The 27,092-nt window shown below is 38.5% G+C and overlaps 1 protein-coding gene across 1 annotated transcript; it reads left to right on the top strand.

The window, feature by feature from the left end:
- The first annotated feature begins 10,666 nt into the window (after positions 1-10,666).
- Positions 10,667-25,391, top strand: POMP (proteasome maturation protein). The gene is made up of 6 exons (XM_069467397.1): positions 10,667-10,715; positions 13,068-13,165; positions 14,871-14,931; positions 18,712-18,813; positions 22,013-22,106; positions 24,926-25,391. Exons 1-6 carry the CDS (start codon positions 10,713-10,715, stop codon positions 24,991-24,993), a joined length of 426 nt encoding a protein of 141 aa, XP_069323498.1. The 5' UTR covers positions 10,667-10,712; the 3' UTR covers positions 24,994-25,391.
- The last annotated feature ends 1,701 nt before the right edge of the window (positions 25,392-27,092 follow it).

Genomic DNA, 27,092 nt, shown 5'->3' with positions numbered 1-27,092 from the left:
CCTCAGTGCTTCTGTGCAGGAATGAACACCTTACTTCTACTCACATTTTCATTGGCCAGGATTAGTCACATGGCTATGTCTGATTTTTAAGGGACAAGAAAGTGTTATCTTGTGTACTTAGAAGTAGAGAGGAACCAAATATTGTTGAACGGTGGTAAATGTCTATCACACAGGGATCATTTTCTAGGATTTCTCAATCTTGCCAACTTAAAAACAAAGCACTGTGATAGATTGTATTAATGAGAAAAATATTTGCTGCCCTTCAAGTTGGAAGTTTATTCATCCCCATCCCATTGGTATTTATTGGATGACAGGTTTGGCATTATGACTTGAAGGGCCCTTCCCTTTGAGGGAATTATGCATCCCTGATGCTTCAATATTAGATAGGGGCATTTGTCTTGCTTTGGCTTATAAAGCATGAGGGGAACTGATCTGTGACACTTCTTGGTAGAAGCTTTAGGAATGAGCAGATGCTGCACCTTGATTCCTTTTGTCTCTACAAGACGGCAATGTGCCCGATAGCGATGGCTCCAACAGCCTGGGCCCCCGAGTGAGGATGATGTGGAGCAGGGCTGCAGCCACCTTGGGATGGGCATGCAGTATCAATAGGAAATAATGTGTTGTTGTGAGCCACTGAGATTTTCAGTTTACTTGTCATTGCAGCATAATGGGGCCGAAGCTGACTAATATACACACCATCCTTACTGCATCTGTCGGAATGCTTATGGCTATAAACAAATAGAAGTGAGAATGGAAAAACATACATAGTCACATGCCACATAATGATGGTGGTCAACGATGGAGTGTATACATAATAGTGGTCCTATAAGATTATAACACCTTATTTTTACTGTATCTTATGTATACACAAATACTTACCATTGTGTTACAGTTGCCTATATATTCAGTACAGTAACAGGTACAGATTTGTAGCCTAGGAGCAATACACCGTGCCATATAGCCTAGGTGTGTAGGCAGCTATACATCTAGGTTTGTGTAAGTATACTCTACTGATGTTCACACAATGACAAAATCATCTAATAATGCATTTTTCAGAATGTATCCCTGTGGTTAAGTGAAGCATGATCATCGTATTCTGCTTGTAATAGTGATAAAACTACAGAATACTTAAGGCTAAATTTGATAAGAGAGGTTTAAGACATATGAAGAAAATTATTAAATATTATTAAAAGATATAAAACATGTCAATTCTCCTAAAATCAATGTATAAATTTCATACAATTTCATAGAATTTCATAAAATTCATAGACATTCATACATAATCCTAGTGATTTCTTTCTAATTTGATAAAGGCACTTTAAAGTTCATGTGGAATAACAGAATTTACCCAAAATGTTGCTACCAGGATTAAATGAACTAAAATATGTAAAACACTTAGGACAGCATTTGGCACATACAACATATGCACTCAATACACGTTAGCTAGTTTTGTTATTTGGAAAAATAATCAGATCAGTTTTAGAATAGAGAGTACCAAAATGTATATTAGTACACATGGGATTTTAATATAGCCATCTAGAGGAAAATAAAATTAGACCCCTATTTAATCCATATTAAAAAATAAATGCTATATGGATTTTAAAAATGATATTTTAGAATAAAATTTAAGATAAGAAATTTAATAATTTTTAATAACTTTAAATTTTTCCTTTTGCAAAGGAAAAGAGAATTTTTTTTAATGTGCATGTCAAAGATACCATAAAGAAAAGAAAAATATTATAACAGACTACAAGAAATATCTGCAGTTCATAAGATAAAGGTTGACATCTATAGCACATAATGAATGCCCACATATTTATAGGAAAAAGAAGAAAAATCACACAGAAAAGTGAGCAAAGGCTGTGTGAATAGGCATTTCCAGAAAAGCAAATCTAAACAGTAAATAAATATGAAAACAATGCTTAATCTTAATAGCAACCAGAAAGATGCAAACTAAAGTAATCATGAATTATCACTTCTCACTCATCAGACCAACAAAAGTGAAATTTTTGTTGACAGAAATCTGAATTTAAACGTTTTGGTTCATTTTTACCTTTTGAGGAAAAGACGTTTCAAAGCAATCATTTAATATATATAGTGGTCACGGAGATTACTCGCTATTGCAATTAATCAAACACAAACTACACTATTTTGAAAGTTCGGATTTTCATGGAATGTAGCCTGACAAGCCTCTGACGTACGCTGCTCTCTGTATTACAGCGTACGTTCCTCTCAGCTCCAAACACAGAATTTTGCAACTACTTTTGGTCCTTGGACATTTTTTCTTCATGACCACTCCGACCCTAGACCAGGTGGAAGCTCCCGACAGCATCGTCTCAGCACTCTGCCCATGAAGTTTGGCAGTCCTGCTTGAACTCTGGCTAGCCAAACCTTTTTGGATCTGTGACCTGCATGGCTGCCCACATCTGATCCTTCACCTAGCTTCTCACAAGCTCCTACTTTCTCCACTGACTCCTGCTCCTTCCCCACACCCCATCCTTATTGGGAATGTGAGCATGGGGCCAGGTTTGGTGAAGGGTGGCTGGGGTTGGGTGGGGTCACATGATATCCACTATATTAAATAAATTAGACCCAGTGCCAGTTGTGCCCTGGAGCTAACTTCCCCCACGGCCCCAGACCTTTGAACCAGACAAGCTAAGCCTGCTTACTCTGGGGAAGCTGTGGAGCAGGTGGGGCCGACTAGCTGAAAGGCTATTACCATGTTCCTGACGAAAGATGAGAACCACAGAAGGATATAATCAGCTCCAAAAAGATGGCGAATGGAGTTTATAGTCTAACAAGGAGTGGCACATACAAAAACAAGAAGTACAACAGTGTGTTAGAGCTGCTGGGATACAATTACTCATATTTGTGCGATGGAGCACAAAGAGTCTATTCTCCCTAGAAGAGGGGAAGGCAGGAAAGGTTTCCTAGAGGAAGTGATGCTTGACCTGAGTTGGTGTGATAGAGCATCCCAGAATGAGGGGGGAGCAGGGATAAAAGTACAGAGGCATAAAATCAATGACATTTTCAGAGAATTCCAAGTATTTTAATGTGACTGCAGTAAAGGATTTAAGAGTGAGGTTGGTAGATCACAGAAAGCCTGTTTCCCATGCTAAAGAGTCAGAAATTAATCCTGCAGGGCAGGCAACAAGGAGCTATTGAGGGTTTTTAAAGAGGAAAGTAATAGATTTGAATTTTAGAAGACAAAACACCTTTGGCAATAGTACGGAGGATGCTTTGGAATAGGCGAGGAGCTCTGTTTGTGGCTCAGGTGTCAGGTAATTAATTCTGTTAGCCACAATGTCTTCTTTCTCAATCAGGTGAGTTCACTGAAGCATTTTAGAAATATTAATAATACCTTTCATTCTCACTGATGTAAAGATACCTAACTAGAATGATAAACAAACAAGGTCTTTTTTTCCCCCTAAACTCTATTGTATAAACTTAGTTGTACACTCTAATTTAATAAATGGAGTGAGGCTGAATAGCCTTTGGCATCCATCCCAGGTACTGAAACAATGAGAAAACAACACAACATGGAACATGATATCTACCCGCAAATCCAACTGTATGGTTAGGGTTATGGAGAATTTTAAGAGTTATGATTTCCCTGGCAAAGTATCAAAAAAAATACCTTCAAAAATTATTCAGAACAGCCATTTGGCATCCAATTATGCTGACAGAATGAAAAATGTTGAGTAAATGCCTACGTGTAATTTCCCACTCCTAAAGAAGTAAAGAAGTAATTTCCCACTCCTAAAGGAAGGATTTTTTTAAGGCTCCAGGGTGACATATTTTACTAAATAATTCCACGGTAATTTAAAAAAAAATGTCAAGAGAAGACTTCTCAGGTCACTTAGAACACGGAATCAGTCTATTTTTTTTTTTTTTAAAGATACATAGATATGTTCTGTTACATGGAAGACTATCTCAGAGGATAGCCACCGACACATTCACAGTGGTTATCTCTGGCTGGTGAATTACAGTTCTTGTCATTCTCTTCTTTCTGCCTTTTGGTGTTGTCTAATTTTCTACAATGAGCATGCATTGCTTCCGGAAGGAAAAACAAAGAAGTCCAATAGACCAACTTATACGCCATCTTTTTCAGCTGATTCTCCATGAACTTTCTGATTCTGAATAAGACTAACATAAACCGCTTTGAGGTAACCCTCTAGTGTGCTTTGAATATAGTCTAAATTTCTTTCCTCGAGTCTTTGTCTTCAAGGAAGATATTTTTTAATTTTCAAATATACAAATACAGGGTGGGTGTGGTGGCTCACATCTGTAATTCCAACACTTTGGGAGAACTAGGTGGAAGGATTGTTTGAGGCCACAAGTTCCAGACCAGCTAGTACAATACTTTATTTTTGTAAAATGTTTATTCTCTACAAAAATTTAAAAAATTAGTCAGTTGTGGTGGCACGCACCTGGAGCCCCAGCTACTTGGGAGGCTGAGGCAGGAGGATCGCTTCAGCCCAGGCGTTTGAAGTTACAGTGAGCTATGATCCACTGCACTCTAAACTGGGCAACAGAGAAAGACCCTGTCTCTAAAAAAATAAAAATAAATGCAAAAACATCAACTCTAAATTTTTTTTATGTCAGTGAAGGGGAATACTGACACTAGTGTTCAAAAACAGCAGGGAATTGAAAACACCGTGTATACATGGATATTATATTAGGCTTTGTAAGGTACTGCACACATTACTTTTGGCAGATATGTCTTCTGAATAAAATTTTTCTTTGGCTAATTTTAAAATTACTCTATACTCATACATGTGGGCTGGCAAATGAAGAGAGAAGGCTATAGTGAAAGAAACATGTCTAGAGTTTAAAATTCATTGCATATAATCTATAAAATGTATACTGTGCAGGCAAATGAATAAAGGCTTTTTATGGTGAAAATATAAACCACTTTTAAGCACAGACAGACCTGAAATAGAGCTATGAAAGCATGGAAAATGGAAGGCTAACCTCTGCAGTGTCTGATGCAATGCAGATGTAAAATAATAAAACAAAACATCTGGATTCAAAATAGTCCATTCTAGTACTTATTCTCAAAACTCAGCTTTTCATAATCAGAGGACACCCTTTTAAAAGCAGCTCCATCTGAAATCATAGTCAGCAAAGTATTTCAGAAGAAATATGAAACACTCATCTCCAGGGGTTAAAGAAAAGGGTCTGTCAAATAAACTTGATATAAAGTATTTCTCCATCTCTTAACACATAGGAAGGGTCTTGCAAAAAAAGATGTGTAAATATGATTTATCTTAAATTAAGCACATTGAACCTTTCCCAACACTGCAAGAATTTAGATCATTTAAAGATTTTTTTTTTTTTAAGACAGGGTCTCTGTCACCCAGGCTGTAGTACAGTGCTGAGATCATAGCTCACTACAGTCTCAAACTCCTGGGCTCAAATGATCCTCCTGCCTCTGCCTCTGGAGTAGCTGGGACTAGAGCCATCATGCCTGGCTAATTTTCTGAATTTTGTAGAGATGAGATCTCGCTATGTTGCTCAGGCTGGTCTCAAATTCCTGGCCTCAAGCAACCCTCCTGCCTCAGACTCCCAAAGTGCTAGGATTACAGGTGTGAGCCACTGTACCTGGCCAGAAGATTTGGATGTATTATTTACAATTTATAGATCCTTTTCAGGTCCTCTGAAACCTAGTAAATTTCTTACTGGTTAAGATTTATACCACCTCCTCATATGAACTGTCTCCCCCAACCTTGAAGGAGAGTAAAATTTCTGAAACTTACAGCACCATACAACATTCTAATTCTCAGGTACCTTGGAGAAAATTTTCCAAACTTTTTACACTAATTGTTTTTCCCTCCCATCTATCTCCAACAAAAGAGTTCTCGTGGCCGGGCGCGGTGGCTCACGCCTGTAATCCTAGCACTCTGGGAGGCCGAGGTGGGCGGATCGTTTGAGCTCAGGAGTTCGAGACCAGCCTGAGCAAGAGCGAGACCCCATCTCTACTAAAAATAGAAAGAAATTATATGGACAGCTAAAAATATATATAGAAAAAATTAGCCGGGCATGGTGGTGCATGCCTGTAGTCCCAGCTACTCGGGAGGCTGAGACAGGAGGATCCCTTGAGCTCAGGAGTCTGAGGTTGCTGTGAGCTAGGCTGACACCACGGCACTCACTCTAGCCTGGGCAACAGAGTGAGACTCTGTCTCAAAAAAAAAAAAAAAAAAAAAAACAACAACAACAAAAAAAGAGTTCTCGTGCTTCTCCTATTCTAAACTCTGAAGGAACACCAATACCACCAGTCCCTGCTGCCAGGCCCTCTTCAAATCCCCTCATTCTGCTTTCAAAGCCCCAAAGAATCCAATAAGCTGGGAAGAACTGTCCTCCGATACTAGGACAGAAAAAGACCAAGCAGGCCTTGACAGAACTGGCAGCTAGCAAGAAGGAAAGGCACATGTATGCATTAATACTTCTCATCCAATCACACACACATCTGTGATTCTTGATGTTAGTGGATGTCACATTGTAGACTGTGTGGTGGGCTGCCAATTTTTGTTGAGTCTAGCCCTGGGGGAAAGGATATATATGTATAATTGGAACCAGGCAAGGAGTCAGGGCCTTGGCTTACGGTGCTGAGCTTTGTGGGGGGTAGGTCAGGCTCTAGGCCAAGGGGGCCGCTTCTGGAAACAACTCCAAATACATTCTCTTAGATCACCAATTTCCCAACCAGACTAGTCAGTCTCGCCTATGAGGCCCAACTGTTCATTCATCCTTTCATTCCCACACTCTTCTTTCAATAAACACTTATCAAGTGCTTTCTATTATTTCCATACAATGATGTTAAGGCATAGCCCTTGACTTTAGGAGTTTATCGGAGGGAAGAGATAAACATGGAACTAGCTCAGTCAGTGCGACCAAGCGTTAAGGTTACAGTAAAGTGTGCATAGGTTTCATGAGGGGCATAAAGGAACCTTGACTCCACCCTATGAACTCTGCTTTCCCATTATCCACCCAGCCCCTGAGTCCACTAAGGGAGGCTGAGGCAGGAGGATTGTTTGAGGCTGGAACAACATAGGTGAGACTGCCTCTACCAAAAAAAAATTAATGGACATGGTGGTGCATGTCTGTAGTCAGGAGGCTGAAGTGAGAGGATGTGGTGAGCTATGATCACACCAATGCATTTCAGCCTAGAGACAGAGTGAGACCCAGTCTCTTTAAAAAAAGGGGGGTGGTGGTGCTGGTCTATAACTAACCAAGCTGGTGGTAGGGTTTAAGTGCCCAGGGCAGAGCTTAAGAAAAGAATAAAAAAGAGCAAAGGTAAGTGTAATTCCATGTCTTTGGAAAGCATGAAAATTTAAGTGAGGAGAACCAAATTCAGTTGACAAGATGAAGTACAGGAACAGGACCTGAACAGGAGACACTCAAAGGTAACAAATGCAGTAAGAGCTTATCGCCACATGCTGTGAATGAAGCTGAACTTGTCCTCACTTGGCCTATATAGATCATCAGACTGGCTTCAGAGTAAAGTCAAAGAAGAGAACAAAAAGTTAAAAAAAAAATAGGGTGCTTGTTTTCACACAACGCACACAAGCCTCAGTTTCTTCTGTGAAATGTGGATATTAGTAGTACCTACCTCATAGAATTAATTGAAACAATGTATGTAAAGAACTAAGTCCCGGGCCTGACATATAGCAGATTATTAATATTGCAGCCTTTGTGCTATATAATGTAAAGCTTAAGCAAATACGTTAAATCATTCTAGTATCAAATCTAATTTAATTCTTTCAACTATTTAGCACACTCAAAAGTGCCCTTTATTAGTTAATGCTGTAACAAACCTTTTAAAATAGGATATAACATGGGTGTACTGCTCAAAATAAGAAGAACTTTCTCCCTGTTGAGCTACTAAAACAACTGCTACTAAAAAGAACTGCCTTCACATTGGTCACCAAAGGTCTACTTTCAGGACTTCATAATCTCTTTTTAGCTACTTTTGAACTACTTTCTAACCTCTCGATACTTTCTTGCCCTTTGAATTCTAAGATATCACTGTCTTCAGAGCAGGCTCCCCTTCTTCTCACTGCCTTCCTAGTATTTCTCAGGTTCATCCTACTGTTTCCCACCTCCAAAGCTTTTCCAAGATGCCACATAACCTTAATTTTCAGCTTTACCATCTCTGGCTTGGACTACTGCAATAAAATGGTATCCTGGTTCCTACTTTCTCCCAATTATCAGTCTGTCCCTCCCTAAGTGCTGGGATTGCAGGCCTGAGCCACCACGCCTGGCCAGTTAGAACCCTCTTAACAGCTGTTTTGCCTTTACAGCACAGTGCCTTGCATACTTTAGGCAGGCACTCAAAAAGGTTTTAAAATCTAGTATGTAGTAAATGTCTCTTTAGAACTTGGGAGAAGCTAGAAGAGACATGAAAGAGGTATGGAGAAGAAAGGTAGGAAAATGTTTCAGAGCTAAGGAAGATACAATGTCAAGATAAAGGAATGACCAGTCATGTCAAGTATTATGATTATGGGAAAATCAATGGGGTTTGACAAACAACACGTCATTTGTATGATGTTCTGGTGAGCAATTTAAAATGGTGGGAGTGGAAACCAGATTGCTAGGAATGAAGAGTTAGTAATAAGAAAATGGAGGCAGCTGAATTTTGTAGATCAATCTTTTCAGAAAGTTGTCAGTCTCAAAAAAGAGAGGAAGTATTTTGGTGTGAATGAAAGTTGGGTTTTGTTTTTGTTTTATGTGTATGGCTTGTTGGACAGATGTTAGAGTGAGTCAGTGAAGGGGCAAGAGTGAAGTCGCAGCAAGAAGGAATGATTGAGGTAATGACCTCCCAGATGCCCAGAGCAGGTGTGAGGGGGATGGAGTCGTAGGCATGGAGTTGCTAGAAACAGGAGAAAAGGTATTATAGAAAACGTGGTGAAGAAAAAGTCCTGAACTTTCAGGAGGAGGAGTGTTGTGGAATTCTGATCACCACTGTTAACAGTGATGGGGATGAGAGGGACTGGTGGTGGCATTATAAGAGCAGAAACATTGAAAAGTCACCATGGAGAATGTACTTGCAGATCAGTAAGATGAATTAAAAGAGCCGCTCAGAACCATAAGGAGCATAAGGGAAGGTGAGGAGCATCAATTTGTAATGGGCTAGATCAACACAGTTTCACTGTGTTCTGCATGCAGCAATTCTCAGAAACATGAGTAGATGAGAAAGGATCACAAAGCAGACAACATAAAGAGTAAGCAGAGTGAGGGTTCTAGGGGACTATGGTATGAAAGGGGTCAGAAAGGCAAACAAACTGATGAGGAAGGAATACAAGGCCCTCCCAGAGCACCCGCTGTCTAGTCCTCTAACACCCCTTTGTATTGAAAGCCTCTTTCTTCACTTGCTATTTCTCTGGACTGCAAGCTCCTTGAGGGTGGGGACTATAATTTGTCTACCTTTAAACGCCCACTCCCTGGCACAACATTTGTTGAATGCATGTTGTTGAACATAGTCAGAATAATGAAACCGGTGAGATGATGGTGAATGAATACAGCCAGGCAGGAGCTGAGGCTGGTTAGAAGAGATGGAAAATCATGCTGAGTTGAAAAATGGCCGTGGCTTGGGTCGAATCCTCATCCCTGCAAAGCTGAGATCGAGTGGTGCGAAGCAGGGGGCTACACTTGGAAGAAGGGGTTGAGTGGTCATGTAAACTAGCAAGCAGCTCGTTGGGAGCAAGAGGCGGTGTTGACACTCTCCTTGCCCTGCGGGTTAGGGAAAGTGGAAGGAAGAGTAGATGCCACTGACAAGCTTTTGAGGAAGGTGGCATTTAATGAGAAAGCTAGGTTTGGTTTCAGTGAGGGCTAACATGTGGAAAGAGAACGTGTGGCAAAGTAAAAAATACTGGGAAGTCTATTTGTGTCTTCCAAGGGGCATAGTGGAAAGGATTAGAGCAGAGGAAGGTAGTCTCTGGGTATATTTTATTTAACCTCTTTATGTCTTGGTTTCCTCACCTGTAAAAATAGGGAAATAGTAGTAGCTACTTAATAAAGTTATTCAAAAGATTAGAGATAACACACGAAAGCACTTAGAATTGTGTTGATATGCAGTTCTAAGAGCCCAGCGTATGTCAGTCATGATCACATTTACTTAGTCTTCACGACCCCCCCCCCCCCCCCCCCCCCCCGCCCCTGGAGTAACCCCACTCCTCAGGCCAGGAACCGCGCCAGCCCGATCCTCTTTTCTTTCCTTAAGCCTCAGCACAGGGTTCTGAACATGGCAGGGCAAACGGACAAAGCCTTGAGTCGCACTTCTGCCTTACTAGCTAAACGATCTTAGGCAAATCACTCAAACTATCTAGGCCTCATTTACCCTTCTGTAAAATGTACTACCTACCACACAGAGATTTTGTGTTAAATAAGGCGACGTATCTACAAAAGCACAATGCCGTAAAAACGGTAGATGTTTATTAAAAAAGCGAAGTCCACGTCTTTCCCCCCCTACGGCACATCTCTCCCTCCTCCCAGCCCACACCCCTACTACGCCCTTGGCCTGGGTCCCTCGGGATTGCAAGCGTGGGAGCCACAGTCCCGCGCGGCTCCCTCCCGCCTCCCTTCGCCCTCCTTCCTTCCTCACCCGGACGGACGCACTTCCGGCGGATGTGGAGGGCGGCCCCCGGAAACGGAAGTAAGTGGCGGGGTCGGCTGACGGTAACGGGGCTGAGAGGCTCTTCGCAGAGCGGCTGAAGATGGTGAGTGAGTCCCCGGGCGGCCCGAATTCCAGGCGGGCTGGAGACCGTGGCTCGGCAGGAACAGGCCGCGGCCTCCCAGTCCGCCCCTGGGTGGCGGCGGTGGCGGCGGTGGCCATGAAGCCGGCCTCGGGCGCCATGATCTGTCGAGTCATTGGGTAGGGGCGGGTCGTGATTGTAGCCGGGGCCCGGCTCCGACACTGGTCCCACAAGCAGCGGTTCAGCTTAATCCTGTTTCTCCTCTTTCGGTTTGCGCCCTTTCCTCCCCAATCCGCCTAGCAGCTTGGGCCCCTTCCTCTTAGTTAGCGCGCAGCTGGAAAGGGAAACCCGAAAGAGAGCCTTCAAACTCCTCACTCCACACCCCCGCCCGCTTGCAAATGCATAACCAACCCACACCTATAGGTCGCATTTATATAGCTAAGCTTTACTCTGCAAACGGTGTTGAGAGCTTGTAGTATGCCAGGTGTCGTAGGTAAAATAATGATAATAATAATGCAGTTATTCCCAATTTGTCAGTATTGTTAGTGCATCTCCCCCTTCCCTCTTACACCCCTTCCCTTCTCTTTCTGTTTAACTTAAAAGTTGTGATATTTAGGAAGGCTCCTGAGTTACCATTGCCACTGACTCTGATATCAGTTAATGCTGGTAGGCCATCTGTCCAAATCTAGAAAGCTTCTGTTGGTAAATATTGCTAATCGTTGTAAAGAAGTTTTATAAACACTCTCAAGTGTAACTGGTAACTAGGTTTTCATAGATTTTTCTCTGCTACTTTATTAGAAACATTAAAGTACTGGCCTGATATTTTACAGAAGCAAATTGGAAAAATGACTGTAACAATAAAACCCAGAGGTCAGAATTCCCCTTTTCTTTGTGCATAGAAGAAACTTTTTCTTTCACTTTACAGTAAAGCAATGTAGCTGGAGGAGAATGTCCATGTAGGAAAGAAGCAGAAGACACCTTTGGAAAGTTGCAATCATACAGCTCTATGGAGCATCCCCAATTTATGATGGTTCAACACATAATAGGTGCCTAATAAATATTCAGTGATTGCATGTTTCATAGTATAAATGTGTAGGGTGACAATATATCTGTACTAAATGCACTGTCTCTTCTTTTTGGTTTTTGTTTTGTTTTACACTATTCTGATTAGATACATTTAGTTTTTATAGATAATGCCCTCCTCTTATGGAAACCAAATACTTTTCACTGGGGGCAGTGGTATATGCCTATCATCCCAGCTACTCAGAAGACTGAGGCAGGAGGATTGCTGGAGCCCAGGGGTTCGAATCCAGCCCGGGCAACATGGCAAGACCTTGTCTCTAATGTTAAGAAAAAAAAAAGGAAAGAAAGAGACTGAACACTTTATGAATTACCTTTTTTCCTTTTTTTCCTAGCTGTATTGTTCTTAATCCCATTTCTTTGTTATTCCTTGTCTTTAAAGAATGGTATTCCACAGGATTCTGTCTTCCACTTGTTCATTCTATGCTAAACATTCCAACCTAAGGGAGAGAGCTTTCCAGTGAAAGCAGATCTGATCATACCATATATCCCTTCACAGGCTCTCTATCAGTTTCAGTATAAAACCCAGATTTCTGTGCATGTAAAACTTTTTTTCCCCATTTTTCCAGTCTTTACTTCTGCCTACTGATACAAGTATTTAGCCAGTCATCTCAAACTACTTATAACTTGTTCATTTATATTTTCACATCTTTCTTCATGTTATTTCTTTTTTCTTTGCTGAAGTGCTACATAATATGCTATTTCTTTTTTCCTGGAATTTCTTTCAGTTTGTAGCATTAAGAAATCAGCTCAGGGCTAGGTATGGTGCACACATATGTAATCCCAGCACTTTGGGAGGCTGAGGTAGGAGGATCACTTGAAGCCAGGAGTTCAGGTCTAGCCTGGGCAACATAGTGAGACCCTGTATCTACAAAAAAAATGTTAAAAGTTAGCCACCTGTGGTGGCATGCACCTGTAGTCCCAACTACTTGGGAGGCTGAGGTGGGAGGATCACTTGAGCACAGGAGCTCATGGCTATAGGAGCTGTGACCACGCTACTGCACTCCAGCCTGGGTGACAGGCTCTGTCTCAAAACAGAACAAAACAAAAAAAACTCTGGAGATCAGCTCAGAAATCCTTCCAACTCACAAATTTGGTATTACTCATTGTACCATGTATGTCCCTCTATCATAGTGCTTAATGCTTGTTGTAATTGTCTACTTTGTCGATTCTTTAAGGGAGAGACCTTATCTTTTCTCTGCCCTACTTAAACAGTATTTTTGACATAGGTGTTGGGGGTGGTGTGTATGTTTAAATTTTTTTGGTATTTAATAGTGTTTTTTATTTGTGTTGTAGAATGCCAGAGGACTTGGATCTCAGCTAAAGGACAGTATTCCAGTTACTGAACTTTCAGCAAGTGGACCTTTTGAAAATCATGATCTTCTTCGGAAAGGGTATATGGGGGACTTGTGACTTCAGCTTTGTTATGCAGTGTTTCCTGTGAATTATTTTTCATAATATTCTTCATCAGACTATAAATGTATATTTAACTTGGGAGATGGAAGTAATATACCTTAGATGGGTTGGGAAGGGGGAGGGGGAGAGACTTAGAAGAAGCATCTTCTCAGAGTAGTAGGTTCCCAGAGTAGGGCATCCTCCTAGGCAATGGTACCCATTAGCATGATTTGATAGGAATTATTATTATTATTATTACTACTGATAGAGAGCCATTTGCTTCTGTATTTTTTTAGTTATTGGAGTAATTCACTTTTCTGGGGGAGGCACTAGAACATAGGAGTTAAGAGGATGGACTCTCCACTCAGGCTGCCTGGATTTGGATCCTGGCTATGCTATTTAGTAAAGGCTATGTGTCCCTTTGGGCAAGTTACTTAATTGCTCTATGTCTCCATAGATAGTGTCCTTATCTATAAAATAGGGCCAATAATAGTATATATCTCATTTTGAGGAATAATGAGTTAACACCTAACAAATACTTAAAATGATACCTGACATTGGAAGCACTCGTAAATGTTGACTGCTGGTGTTTTTCTTTTCTAGCTTTAGCACACAGTTATGCCCCTTTCTGTGTTTTCGTTTATGTTTCTGTATGTTTAAGTCTCAGTTTCTGCCACTAGTCCTTTTTCTTGTCTGGTCACTTTTCTGCTTAATCAAATAAGAATAATGCCTTTCCCCCTATAAACATTCTGTATTCTGAATTTTTAAATTTTATATCTAATTTTCAAGTGTTATGATAATGGAGTGACATTTGAATGCTGATGTCTGGGTGCAGATATAATCTCTCATTATAGACTTCCAATTTTATAGTAAAAGATGAATTGTATAGCCTGTTGAATTGGAGATATAATTTGATTTGTAGTATAATCAGATTCACTGGCTAGGCAGTAATTAAGTCCTGATGATTTTTTTTCACATGAAATGTTCCTTTTTCTTTGTTTCCTGATTGAGCTGTAAGATTGCCACGAGCAGGACAATTGTCAAGCCCCACTTCTTGGATAATGTTCTGTAAAAGACAATATTCAGTAAATGATCATGGCAGTATTTCTAAGGTTTCCTTCAGCTTTCAAATCCAGGTTTGGACAATAAGATAGTCATCTGTATGTATCTAGGGTGATAAAGACCAGTGGCCTACTTCTAGCTGTGCATCACCTAACAATACTTTTGCACAGAGGTGTTTAGTAAATGCTTTAACATGTTTATTAAAGATATATTAAATATTGAGTATGTGATAGACCTGGAGGGAAAAGGCTTAAACATTTTATATGGTGTTAGAAGCATCTCATCAGAGTAATAGTATTACACATATGTTTATTAAATTTCTTTTAGGTTTAGGGCATCATTTAGCACCAGGTTTTGGAAGGTTCTCTCTAGTGATTGGAGTCTTGACCACCGCCATAATAGATGCATTCTTGAACAATTATCATACGATGCATTTGATTCTTTTTCTTTTTGGTGAATAGTTCTATGAATTTTAATACATGTATCAATTCTTGTAATGCCACAGTCAAGATACAGAACTGTTTTTCATCTCTTCAGAAAAACTCCCTCATGCCATTCCATTGAAGTCACACGTTTAATAGATATGATTTTGAGCTGTGGCTATTAAGTGATACTTAATTGCCCTTTTAATTTTGTTTCCAGTTTTTCCTGTGTGAAAAATGAACTTTTGCCTAGTCATCCTCTTGAATTATCAGAAAAAAATGTAAGTATGTTACTTGTGTCAATCTCCTTGTAGGCTTTCAAATTATCATTATACTGCTTCGCTAAAACTCTCTGTCTACACATCCTTTTCTGTCTTTTATGCAAGCATCTAAAGTTTGATCCACTTCTCCATTCTTCTTGTAATTTTCTCATTTGATAATCCTGATTTTTTTAAATATTTTTCTCTGCCATTTTTGTTGTTGATCTCCAAGTCCATACCCCTAGCCTTGACATCTTTCTCAAGCCCTGCATCTCCAAGTTATTGAGGGACATATCCACTAGGCACAGTAGGTACACTGATAAGTATGATATAACCCCCATCCTTAAGGAACTTAAAATTTAATGGGAAAGGCAAGCAGTGGGTAAGAGGAGGCTTCGGAAAGTGCTAGAGAGGACCAAGGATGGATCAGTCCCCTAAGTGCTTAGGGCTTTTGGAAGACTTTATAGAGGAGGGGACATTTGGGCAGTTTTAGGCCAAGATCCATCAAGTAACTAGGTGGGGAAAGGTCACTTCCAAAGAAGGGATGGCATGTACATACAGATCTTCTAGAAACAACTTAAAGGCTTCTAAAATAAGCATTAACAGCGAGAAGATAAAGGCTTCTCACTACTTGGGGAAGGTGGTACAATGTTATTAGGTAACAGAAAACTGATTTCATTTTTAAAATTTTTTTGCTTCCTTTCTCTTTAATGAGGGGATAGATCTTTCTATAAGAGTAGACAAATAATGTAATTGTGACAAGTAAGATGAGAAAATAAAGAGCTTCTAGTTGTTTTAATTGCATTCAGGTTTCAGGCTCAGAAATTGACAGCCCAGAGTAGACTGAAAAGCATATGAGTATGATTATAAAAGCATAGTTGATCATCTTTGAGAAATAATGGGAGAAATGAAAATTGCCTATAGACTGAAGCTGGATAAAATAGTCTACTTTTCTAAAAGGGATTTAACTAAAAAGTAAGGTTGTTTGTGGTAACATTGGCCCCTGGTACTGTTCTTAAGTGGACGATTGAGTAGAGGTCTGTGAGCATTAATCTTAGTTTGTTCTTTTATTAAATTACCAAATGGATCAGTGAAGGGACCAAATTATCTGACATGGGATAAGCTTGAGGATTAGATGGTAGATTATGGGCAAAGTGAAAGTAGTGTAGGGTGAATTGTGTGTGGTTGATAACTGTACCCAGAAAGCAATGATTAAGGAATTGTTAATTTAGAGGGGATATATTGGTAGGGATCTTGGGTCTCTACTTACATTTTAGGTAGTAAGGTGGACACTTAGGAGGTTAAATATTTTTCAAAGATGTGAGAATAACCATAGAAAACACATAAATTAGGTTTTTAGAAGACAAAGCTGGTAAAGATCATTTTGGTAAATAATTGAACTATATCACAGTGACAAAATAGACCAAAAGGCTAGGCCAGAACTTTCACAAAAACATTTATAGAGGTGAGCGTGAAGTTCTGCATTTGAGTTCAAAAAATGAATTATACACATTTAGGTAGGGTAAACCTGACTTGATATGTAAAATTTGACAATTGACTTAGTATCCTTAGTATAAGTATTGCGCCACCAAAAAGAACGGTTAATGTAATCTTGAACTTTATTAATAAGATGGTTGGCCAGTAGATTTGGAATATTGGTTCAGTTCTGAGTAATACACGTTAAGAGAAATTTTGACAAATCTGAGTGAGACTGGCCAGAATGGTGAAGACTCTAAAAACGTAGGTCTTTTGAGACTCACCTTATACCTACTGCCTCTATTCTTCCTTAATCACTTAACCAGCTAATGGCAGTCTTTCTTTTTCTTAAAGTTCTGTACCACTTACTGTCTATTACAAGTCCTTTAGCATGGGTTGTATAGTTGAACTACATAGGCACCGCACTTATTATGTAAAGTTGAGCAAATTGCTTAATTTTCTTTGCATCTTCGTCTCCTCATCTGTACAATGGAGTTAGAAATAGTTCATCTCTTGGCATATTGCTGGCCTCTAGTAGCTCTCCATGATTGGGAGCTGCAGTGGTGATAGTGATGGAAGATGACTGTCATTATCTGTATCAGTGGTTCTCAACTAGGGGAGAAATTCCCCCTCTCCAGGGGATAGTTGGCAATGTCTAAAGATATTTTTGGTTGTCACAAATGATGTTTGTGGCAGGGGTTGGAGTATTGTCAATACTGGTATCTATTGGGTAGAAGCCAGGGATGCTGCTAAATATCCTACAATGCATAGGAGAGGACAACACCCCACAAGAAAGACTTACCCGGCCCAAGACATCAGTAGTACCAAGAGTAGAGGAGCCCTGATCTGTATGTAATGCCTTCCCAGCTAGAGTACAACCTCCTCCAGGGTAGACTTTCTTCTGTTTTCTTGTATGTCACCACAGAGCCTAATTTTGTATATGGTTGCTAATTTGTATGTGATTGATAATTATAGTTTTAATATCACATTAGAATGTGACACATGAGTTGGATGTATTCATCAAAATTTATATGAATTGGGTTTTTTCTTCATGAAATTATATTTATTGCTGGGTACAGTGACATGCACCTGTAGTGCTAGCTACTTGGGAAGCTGAAGCAGGAGGCTCACTTGAGCCCAGGAGTTTGAGGCTGTAGCTATGAATAGCTGCTACATTTTAGCCACATAGCATAACCCCATTTCTTTAAAAACCATATTTACTTATCATGAGGATATCTCAGTATTTAAAGGAAACCCTTTAGAAAGTCAGATCGTGTACTCATAATAAACTATTGCAGATTTTTCCTAATGACCATGTCAAAATTTTGATGTGTCAGGCTAAAGTAATTAAAACCATATTATTAGACACCTTCATAGTAGGCACTAATTTCTCCATAGATTTTTGATCAAAATGATCTTTTTGGTGACTGTTAGAAAAAAAATCTTATCAAGAAAGTATAGTATAATAAAAAATAATGACAAGTCACTTTACCTCATTATAATTACCTTAGCCTAGACAAATCTTTGTAGCAGTCTATATATCATATTCACTATCTTTAAGAGCCATTTTGGGAAACTGTTTTAGAATCCATGAGTCAAGTTGATTTATATTTTACCTGAAATACATTAAATTATGATCAGAGTTTCTTAAATGTAATATCAATTCTTATTGAAAGTATGATTCCAGAAAAAAATTGTTGATTTGGACCCAGTACAACTGAATAGACTTTTCAGAGTTTGGAATTTTTTTCCCCCCGAGTCAATTACCAAAAAAAAGTGAAGTTTAAACGTTGTAGTTTAATTAACAGGATGGTATAATGGTCTGATTATTTCTTTTACTAAATCCTTTGAAATATATACTTTCATACTTAGAAATTCTAAGTCAGTGTGACATTTTCTGAATCTCAAATTACACTTTTTCCTTGCACCCCAGTTTTGCAGTACTTTTAATCAAAAGCATGAAGTATGATGCCTTGTAAATACACTTCTGAAATATGAAAAGCATTCCTTAATTTGTTAGTTTTGTAAATCCAAAATTTGAGAGGCTGAGGTGGGAGGATTGCTTCAGGCCAGGAGTTCAAGACTGGTGTGGGCAACATAGTGAGACCTGGGCTCTATAAAAAAAAAAGAAAAAGAAGTATACCTGCATGCTGAATAAAACATAGACATATATCCTAAAATTTATCAGAAGAAATTAGTAAAAATCCTTCATTTTTATTATGTATATTAAAATTCTTCATGTAAGCATTATGTTATATATGTATCACTGCTGTTTTGAAGGCAGAATATTGAGTATAACATTTAAAATTACATTGTCTTTTGTAGTTCCAGCTCAACCAAGATAAAATGAATTTTTCCACGCTGAGAAACATCCAGGGTCTATTTGCTCCGCTAAAATTACAGATGGAATTCAAGGCAGTGCAGCAGGTGAGTGTATGGATCTCAGTTACGTATGTGTGCCATATGTGTTGATATCGGTCATGAGGACTCTTCTATTTCCATAACAGCTATTCAAACCTTACCTTCTCTGCTCCCTTACAACTTATGCTACTTTCCCCCTTTATAGGATATGACCTTGATTCCTACTTCATAGAGGAAAAAAGAAGTCATTAAATGGAAAACTCCTCCTAATTACAGGCTCAGTGTCTGAAAACTTGTCTATGTCTACTTTCATGTTTTTCTGCTTTTGGGGTTGCATTGAATTTAAGATGACTAGGAATATCCAAGTGGAGGTGTCGGGTATGCAGTTTGTATGTAGCTGATATACCTGTTGCTGAGGAATAAGTACTTGGAAAATGTCCTTCCCAGTGTGTAAGAATTATCTCCCTACCTCTGCTCTGGATTCTGTCCCATCATAATACTTCAGGAAATTCCCTTTGTTGGTGATCATTTCTGTATCTCATATCTTCAGCAGCTCTCTCTCTTCCATCGTGGCAGCAGCATTTACACATATTTGAACCTCTTTTGTCTTTTAAAACAAAACAAAAATCGTATCAATCTCAAATCCTTTAGAGTAACTTCTCTTTCATGGCATGCGCTTTTTGCAAGTTGAACTTCTTGAAAAAGTTATCTACATTTGCTTTATATACTGCTTTACCTCCTATTCATTTAACCCACTATAGTCTGTCTCCCATCACAGCAACAAAACAATGGGGCCCTTTTTTTGCCCTCATTTTACTTGATCTTTCTGTTGTATTTGATACTAATAGCTCCTTCCTTCTTCCGTTGGTTTTTAGAACACCACACTTTCCCTGTGTCCTCCTGCTCTCTGAACTTTTGTTTTTAGGTGTCTCTGTGTAGGTTCCTTTTATCTGTTCCCTAAAATGCTTGGCCCCATTTGGTCCGTTCCTCACCCTATTTTGTGCCTATTCCTGTGACTTTAGTTTCATGTATATGCTGATCACTCCCAAGCTGTAATTCTCATGAGCTGTAAACCTGTCCTTTTCCAGTTGGAGTTTCACATGTACAAGTACAGAGTAACTCATTATTCCTCACATACTCCTTATCATGTGTGCATAGGTTTCTACCTAAGGCAGAAATTGGAGCATTACCCTTGGTTATCTCACCTACCACCTCACCCCAGCCCCTTTCCCCCTCCCCGCAAGTCACCTGGTCTATTACTTGATCTCCTCACCATTGCTACTACATTGGTTCTCACCCCTGCCATGCTTCATCTGAATTACTGCAACACTCATCCCTGCTGCCGCTTCAGCCCTCGTTCACACTCAAGCTAGAATAATCTTTGCAAAACACAAGTTTGATCATGCCACTCACCTCAACTTTGCCCTCAAAATAAAACCCAACTCCTTAACTTGGCTCGGTTCATGAATTGGCTAAAATTGTGTTTTATTCAATACATTCTGTTAATGCAATCATTTGTATTTGGCTAAGTCATTCTGGAAGCTACTGTGAGTACTTCTCTCCAGAGATAAAGCTCTGAAATAGCATGGCTTTAAATCAGAATAATCTGGATCTGAATCTTGGCTCCATCATCTGTTGGTCTTAAAAACATAAATAAGTTGGAGACTTTTCTGAACCTCAGATTTTTTCTTTGTTTTTAATGTGAAATGGAGAGAGCCTTCAGAGCCTTAAGCCTAATGGGGTTATTCTGAAGATTAAATGAAATGACATATTTGACAAAAAATTGTTAGCTTCCCCTTTTATTTTCCTGTGTATTCAGATTTCAAGTACATGTGCTCAAATTTTGGACTTAAGTTTTTAATACTGTTTAATCCAAAAATCTGCCCAGAATTCTGGCCTTTTTTTTTTTTTTTTTTTGCTGTACTTTAGCAATTCTTGCTTGTCAAGAATTGCTGCCTGCTCATCCTTGCTTTTGATGGCTTCCTGTACCTCTGATCTAACTACCAGACCCTTTCCTGCTGGGTTTAATTTATAGGCTCCTATTTCTGTCCCTCTTCCTCCTCTTCCACTTCCTTTATTATTTTTTTTTTTAAAGCTTGGCAATCTAGAGAAATTTTTCTACGCTATAAAGATTGAAAGAACTCTGTAGGCCATTAGTAATTGCAGATAGTATGTTTAGTCTAAATACATTTTGGGGAGGAAAAAAATCTGAGCGTAACTGCCCCCTTAGATTCTAAAGGTATGGTTATTTTCAAAATGCTAATATCATTTAGTCACTGACCACCTATTACTCTTTCGATAGTCTTTTGGCAGTTTCTAAAATTATCTGCATTGACTTCAATTATACCTGCTGGACAACTAACAAAGAACAGAAAAACTGGAAATTTGATTTGGCTACATTTAAGTTTATAGAGTACCAACTACGTGCCAGTGACTATACTGGGTACATTCTTTACCTCACGTCTTGCTATAGTTTTCAGAGGAAAGTAGTATTATCCTATTTCACAGATGAGGAAACTGAGGCTGAGATGGGTCAGGTAACTTGCACAGAGCCATATGATTGGTAAGTGATAGAGTCAGAATTTGAATTTAGATCATTTTGCCTCTATAGCTTATGCTTTCTCCACTAAGGAGTCAGTCTGCCATATGTGTATTTAACATATGGCAGATTGTGATCTCCAAAAAAAAATTCACATTAGTTTGTAATGGTGTTGTGTTTTTAAAGGCTCCACAAGTGACTTTGATCTGCATTTCTGGTTACTGCTGTTTGAAAGGGTTATACCTTACATTTGAGCAATGAGCAGTACAAAACAACATAGAAGATGAAGTAACCTGTATACTAAGTAGAATAATGCTGTCACTGAGTTGGAATTTCTTCAGGAATTTGATCATCCCACATGTAACAGAAACAAGATATAGTGTTAGGCTTTGGGATTTTATGTTTCATCACGTGGCTATGTGCTGTAGTTTTCCTGGACAGAAGCAAAGCCTCAAAGTATGTGCAAACCTGATGGGATTATTAAGTGTTAATAAAATGTAAGTTCATTGTCTTGACATACTTTGAGTAAAGTTTTGAGGAAGTTTTAAAAACTTGGTGTCTAAAATATGAACTGCTTTTTCCCCCCCACTAGTTAAATTTATATTTTACCTAGTTTTGTGAATTTTTTTTCAAATAAAGGATATAGAACATGAAATTAGATTATATATTATATTTTTCCCCCTGGGTTTTTTTTCTAATCTTGCCTTTTTCATACTTTTCCCAAAGGTTCAGCGTCTTCCATTTCTTCCAAGCTCAAACTTTTCACTGGATATTTTGAGGGGTAATGATGAGACTATTGGATTTGAAGATATTCTTAATGGTAAGTTGTCATTCAGTACCTTCATATGGAGCCCCTGTGCTATACAAGGTGACAGCAACAAACAAAGACAGAGAAAATTCTTGTCCTCATGGAGGTTTATAGCCAATTGGATTCGCTTGTGTTTATTCCCTGTAGTAAGATATGGTTTAATGGTAATAATTGTTCTTTATTCTTAAGAGTGAAAATTATTTATGAAGTTCTAAGAGTATAGTCATTTCAGTCAAGTAATGGTAGTCATTGATTTCATGTCCTAGCATCAAGTCTGATGTGTCGGTCTAATGCAGTATTCCTAGAGTGGCTTAAGCAATGAGAGTTGTTTCAGTATTCATGCTTGTGGGATGTGATTAGTGTTCTTTTGTTTGCTTGTTTGTGGGGTTTTTGCATGTGTGTGTATGTGTAGACTAGTGTTTAAATGAGTGGAACAAATCTTTCTTTAAAAAGTGGTCCTCCAGACAGTGATTTTTGTACTTCTATAGGTGATGAGTAGGAAAGAAGAACCTTGTCATTTTTAACAAAATTCCTTGAATAATTGTATCATGTATGAGATGACTTTTAAGTAAAAATAATACACACAGCATCCTCTATTTTTTCTGGTCCTGAGGAAGATAAACAAATACAATCCTGTTCGGTACTGCCTCTGCTCGTTATGTCCCGGCAGTGTAGGAGAAATAGAAAAACTCAACAGGATTGAGTTTTATTAGTTTTGCTTGGCTGCTGATGTCCGGTAAGGAAATGCTGTGGACATAACAGAAGTCTAGTGAGCCTCCTTTTTGAGAATCTTCCTTGAGGGAACTTTTTAAATTCAGGAAAAGCTGGGATTCTTATGCTTTTACATTGAACTTAGACCTCATTTAAAACTAGTAAGGTGATAGTTAAGGTCTGTATAGTTGTAAGTTTTAGTTATGAAAATACATTCATTTAAAAATCTTCTGTAATTCTGTGTAAAGAAAGGGAGAGAGCCTTACTGGGCATTTATTCAGTCAGATATTATCTGTCTGAATGCATAAGCAGTGAACTAAACATCTCTGTTTTCCATTGGGGTTGGCAAACGTTAAACAGATAAAACACAAACATAATTATAAATCGTGGTAAGTTCTAGGAATAAAAAGAATGTTGTCGGGTTGGGAGAGGCAAGTGCCTCTGGGAATACGACACATAAGTTGATTCCCGAAAGGTATATGGATTATATGATTTAGTTGAGCTACAAGTAGAGGGAAGAGTATTTCAGGCAGAAGACATAATATGTTCAGGGTCTTTCATGGTCTGTAACCCGAGAATAGCTGAAGAACTCTGAAGGGTTTGAGATCTTACAAGCTAACACATTAGCCTGCCATGGTTTCATGGATGCTAGTGGAAGACACAAGACTCCTAAAGGACGGTTTAATACTCGTAGCAGTAGCCAGAGCATGACTATTTTTGTTGGTTCCCTGAGGGCAGCAAGAAGAGGATCCGGTGATGCCCACACATACAATGTATTTCGTTACGGGAGAGGAACTTCAAGTTCAGGGCTTTGTCTTTAGTGAGCTTAATTAATTGGTATTAATTTTGAAAGCTCTTTTACATACATTATCACAGTTAAAAATAAGACTTTTTTCTGGCTTATCTGTAAACACAAGAGTGTGAAGATTTTTAAGGTTTTCTTGCTTTAGAATTCTGATTTATGTTGTGTGTATGCAACAGAGCAGAAAATGATACAGGGAAGACTTTTTTGCAAATTAAATTAAGAGGTTATTCCCAGAGTCACGTGGGAAGCCACAAGAAAACTTGAACCTTGAAAAAGGAAAACTTTTCAATTGATTTTTTTTCTTTTTAAATCAGTTATATTGGGCCGGGCGCGGTGGCTCACGCCTGTAATCCTAGCACTCTGGGAGGCCGAGGTGGGCGGATCGTTTGAACTCAGGAGTTCGAGACCAGCCTGAGCAAGAGTGAGACCCCATCTCTACTAAAAATAGAAAGAAATTATATGGACAGCTAAAAAAAAAATATATATATATATATATATAGAAAAAATTAGCCGAGCATGGTGGTGCATGCCTGTAGTCCCAGCTACTCGGGAGGCTGAGACAGTAGGATCGCTTGAGCTCAGGAGTTTGAGGTTGCTGTGAGCTAGGCTGACGCCATGGCACTCACTCTAGCCTGGGCAACAGAGTGAGACTCTGTCTCAAAAAAAAAAATAAATAAATAAATCAGTTATATTGTAGTGTAATTGACATACAATGGAGTACACCCATTTTTAAGTGTACACTTCTGTGAGTTCTTATAAATGCATACATCTGGGTCCCCTCAATCAATATATAGAATGTTTTTATCACCCCCCAAAAGGTCCCTTGGTCCTTTTGTAATCAGTCCCTATACCCCGGCCCCAGGCTTTATCTGTTTAACGTTTGCCAACCCCAATGGAAAACAGAGATGTTTAGTTCACTGCTTATGCATTCAGACAGATAATATCTGACTGAATAAATGCCCAGTAAGGCTCTCTCCCTTTCTTTACACAGAATTACAGAAGATTTTTAAATGAATGTATTTTCATAACTAAAACTTACAACTATACAGACCTTAACTATCACCTTACTAGTTTTAAATGAGGTCTAAGTTCAATGTAAAAGCATAAGAATCCCAGCTTTTCCTGAATTTAAAAAGTTCCCTCAAGGAAGATTCTCAAAAAGGAGGCTCACTAGACTTTAGATTAGTTTTGACTGTTCTAGATTTTCTGTCACTTTAGATTAGTTTTGACTGTTCTAGATTTTCATGTAAGTGAAACCATTGAGTTTATCTTTTTGGGAGACTCTTTTAAAATGTTTGTTTTTATTTGTTTTCAGATCCATCACAGAGTGAAGTAATGGGAGAACCACACTTGATGGTGGAATATAAACTTGATTTACTGTAATACATTGTGCTGTTTGTGAAAATAGAGGGGCTGCATCTCGTTTATAGTTGTCTTTTTACTGTAATTTGATGTATACAACATTAAAAGTACTGACATGAGAATTTTTGCAAAAGTTGTATCAGTGATCATTTAAACTTATTTGGGTCTTTGGTTTATGGCCATGTGACAATTGAAAGCACTAAAAGGAGGCGATTTTAAAGTTCCTAATTTATATTAAAACAATAGCCTTCTATGTCTTTAAAAAATTGTTGCTCATGAATATTATAAAACTATCCACAGATTCCAATTTATCCTATTTTCTAGGTATTCCATAAATTTAATTTTGAATAACCATTATTAGTAGTTGAATCTGTAAACTTTATAGTAGCATCTTTTAGAGTAAACATTTGTAATTGATTTCAGTGGCAACACTTCAAATTGAGTATAATATATTTATCTTGTTTCAGTATAGCCTATTAATACTCATACGAATAATCAGTATATTGATGCTATTTTTAGAATTATAGCTATTCTCTGATTCTTTCAGGTTCAAAAGTGAGTTCAGAGGTTTTGGTTTTAGTCTTATCTTTAAAGTGTAAAATTAAATCAATCACCAAGTGTAGGTTAAGCTGTTGTACTTCATAGACTTAATATGTATTTAATATATTACCAAGCAACTGTTAAAAGTAAAACTCATTTTTCCTTGTTTTTAATTTACATATCACAAGATGCTTAAATTTTTTAAAAAAATTATTAGAACATTTATATATATACTATGCATCCATGAGCTAATTCTGTAGTAATTTATTTAAAAATAAGTTTTCACCATGGTTCTTTCTTATAAGGTATTCTTTATGAACCCAGTATAGAAAACTTTAACTGTTTAGAACATTAGTGAATGGGTCATCTTTTACAATTAAAAAATATATTTTGATTATCAACATTTTGGTAGCATCTTTTATTAAATAAGTTACTGATTTGAAACGTTTGGCAATATCTAGAGACATTTTTTGGAGTCCCAACTTTGGGAGTGAGTTGCAACTGGCATCTAGTGGGAAGAAGACAGGGATACAGCTAAACATGCTACAACGCAGGGACGTCCATTTATGGTCGTCATGTAGCTAGTTGAAGACACTAAAGGTCGTTTTATGTCTTAAAAGTTACTAATGAATATTCTAAAACTTTCTGCATCTACAGCTTGCTCCCTGCAACCAAGAATCATTTGGGAAACTTTACATTTATTCATTTGTTATAAAGCACATTACATAAGATACAGATGAATAGCAGGTCGAAGAGATGCGTAGGGCAAGACATGTGAGAAGGAGCACAGAGCTTCCATGCCCTCTTCAGGTGCACCACCCTCCAGGCATCTCCATATGTTCACCAGCCCAGAAGTTCCGAACCCCATAGTTCAGGGTTTTGTTTTGTTTTTTGCATTTGCCAGGAACAAGCAGAGATCAGGGATTTTTATGGAGGCCTCGTGTAGTTATTAACTCAATCTCCCTTTCCCCTTCCTAGAGGATAGAGGTGGGTGAGTGGGACTAAAAATTCCAAGCTTCAAATCATAGTATCATAGTGCTTGATTAGAATTTATTAACAGCAAAATGATAAAAGAGATAGAAGCATATCTAATGGGGGTATAACCTAATTCTGTATTAAGCCTTTTTTTTTTTAATATATGTGAGAACAAAGGAGTTGATGGGTTTTACCATCTGATGGAAGTACAGGTTTGTCATATAATTGAGCACTCATGGGATGACTTTGACTAAATGCATTTTTTTCACTCCTACAAAATATAAATAATAAGTTTATCGCTTTTCATTAATTTTGACCTTTGCTGTGGGCATTGTCCCTTTTTCAGGAGGACAGGTAAATGTAGCTCAGTGCTCTCCTGCATTTTGTTATTCCTTTGTTTTGTTTTATTTATTTTTAGAGATGGGGTCTTGCTGTGTTGCCCAGCCTGGAGTGCAGTGGCTGTTCACAGGAGCAATCATAGGCACTACAGCTTCAAACTCCTGGGCTCAAATGATCTTCCTGTGTCAGCCTCTTGCGTAGCTGGGACTACAGGCATGGACCACTGTGCCCCGGCTTATATCCTTTGAATGCACACGTTCAAGAAT

The sequence above is a fragment of the Eulemur rufifrons genome, chromosome 4 (assembly GCF_041146395.1).
Source record: "Eulemur rufifrons isolate Redbay chromosome 4, OSU_ERuf_1, whole genome shotgun sequence".
Classification (NCBI taxonomy): domain Eukaryota; kingdom Metazoa; phylum Chordata; class Mammalia; order Primates; family Lemuridae; genus Eulemur; species Eulemur rufifrons.
This window is presented reverse-complemented; position numbering and strand designations above follow the sequence as displayed.

Excerpts from the sequence above, each read along its gene's own strand:
- POMP (XM_069467397.1), top strand. Across the intron at positions 18,814-22,012 it reads AATTCAAGGCAGTGCAGCAG|GTTCAGCGTCTTCCATTTCT; the intron begins GTGAGTGTATGG and ends CTTTTCCCAAAG. Across the intron at positions 22,107-24,925 it reads ATTTGAAGATATTCTTAATG|ATCCATCACAGAGTGAAGTA; the intron begins GTAAGTTGTCAT and ends ATTTGTTTTCAG.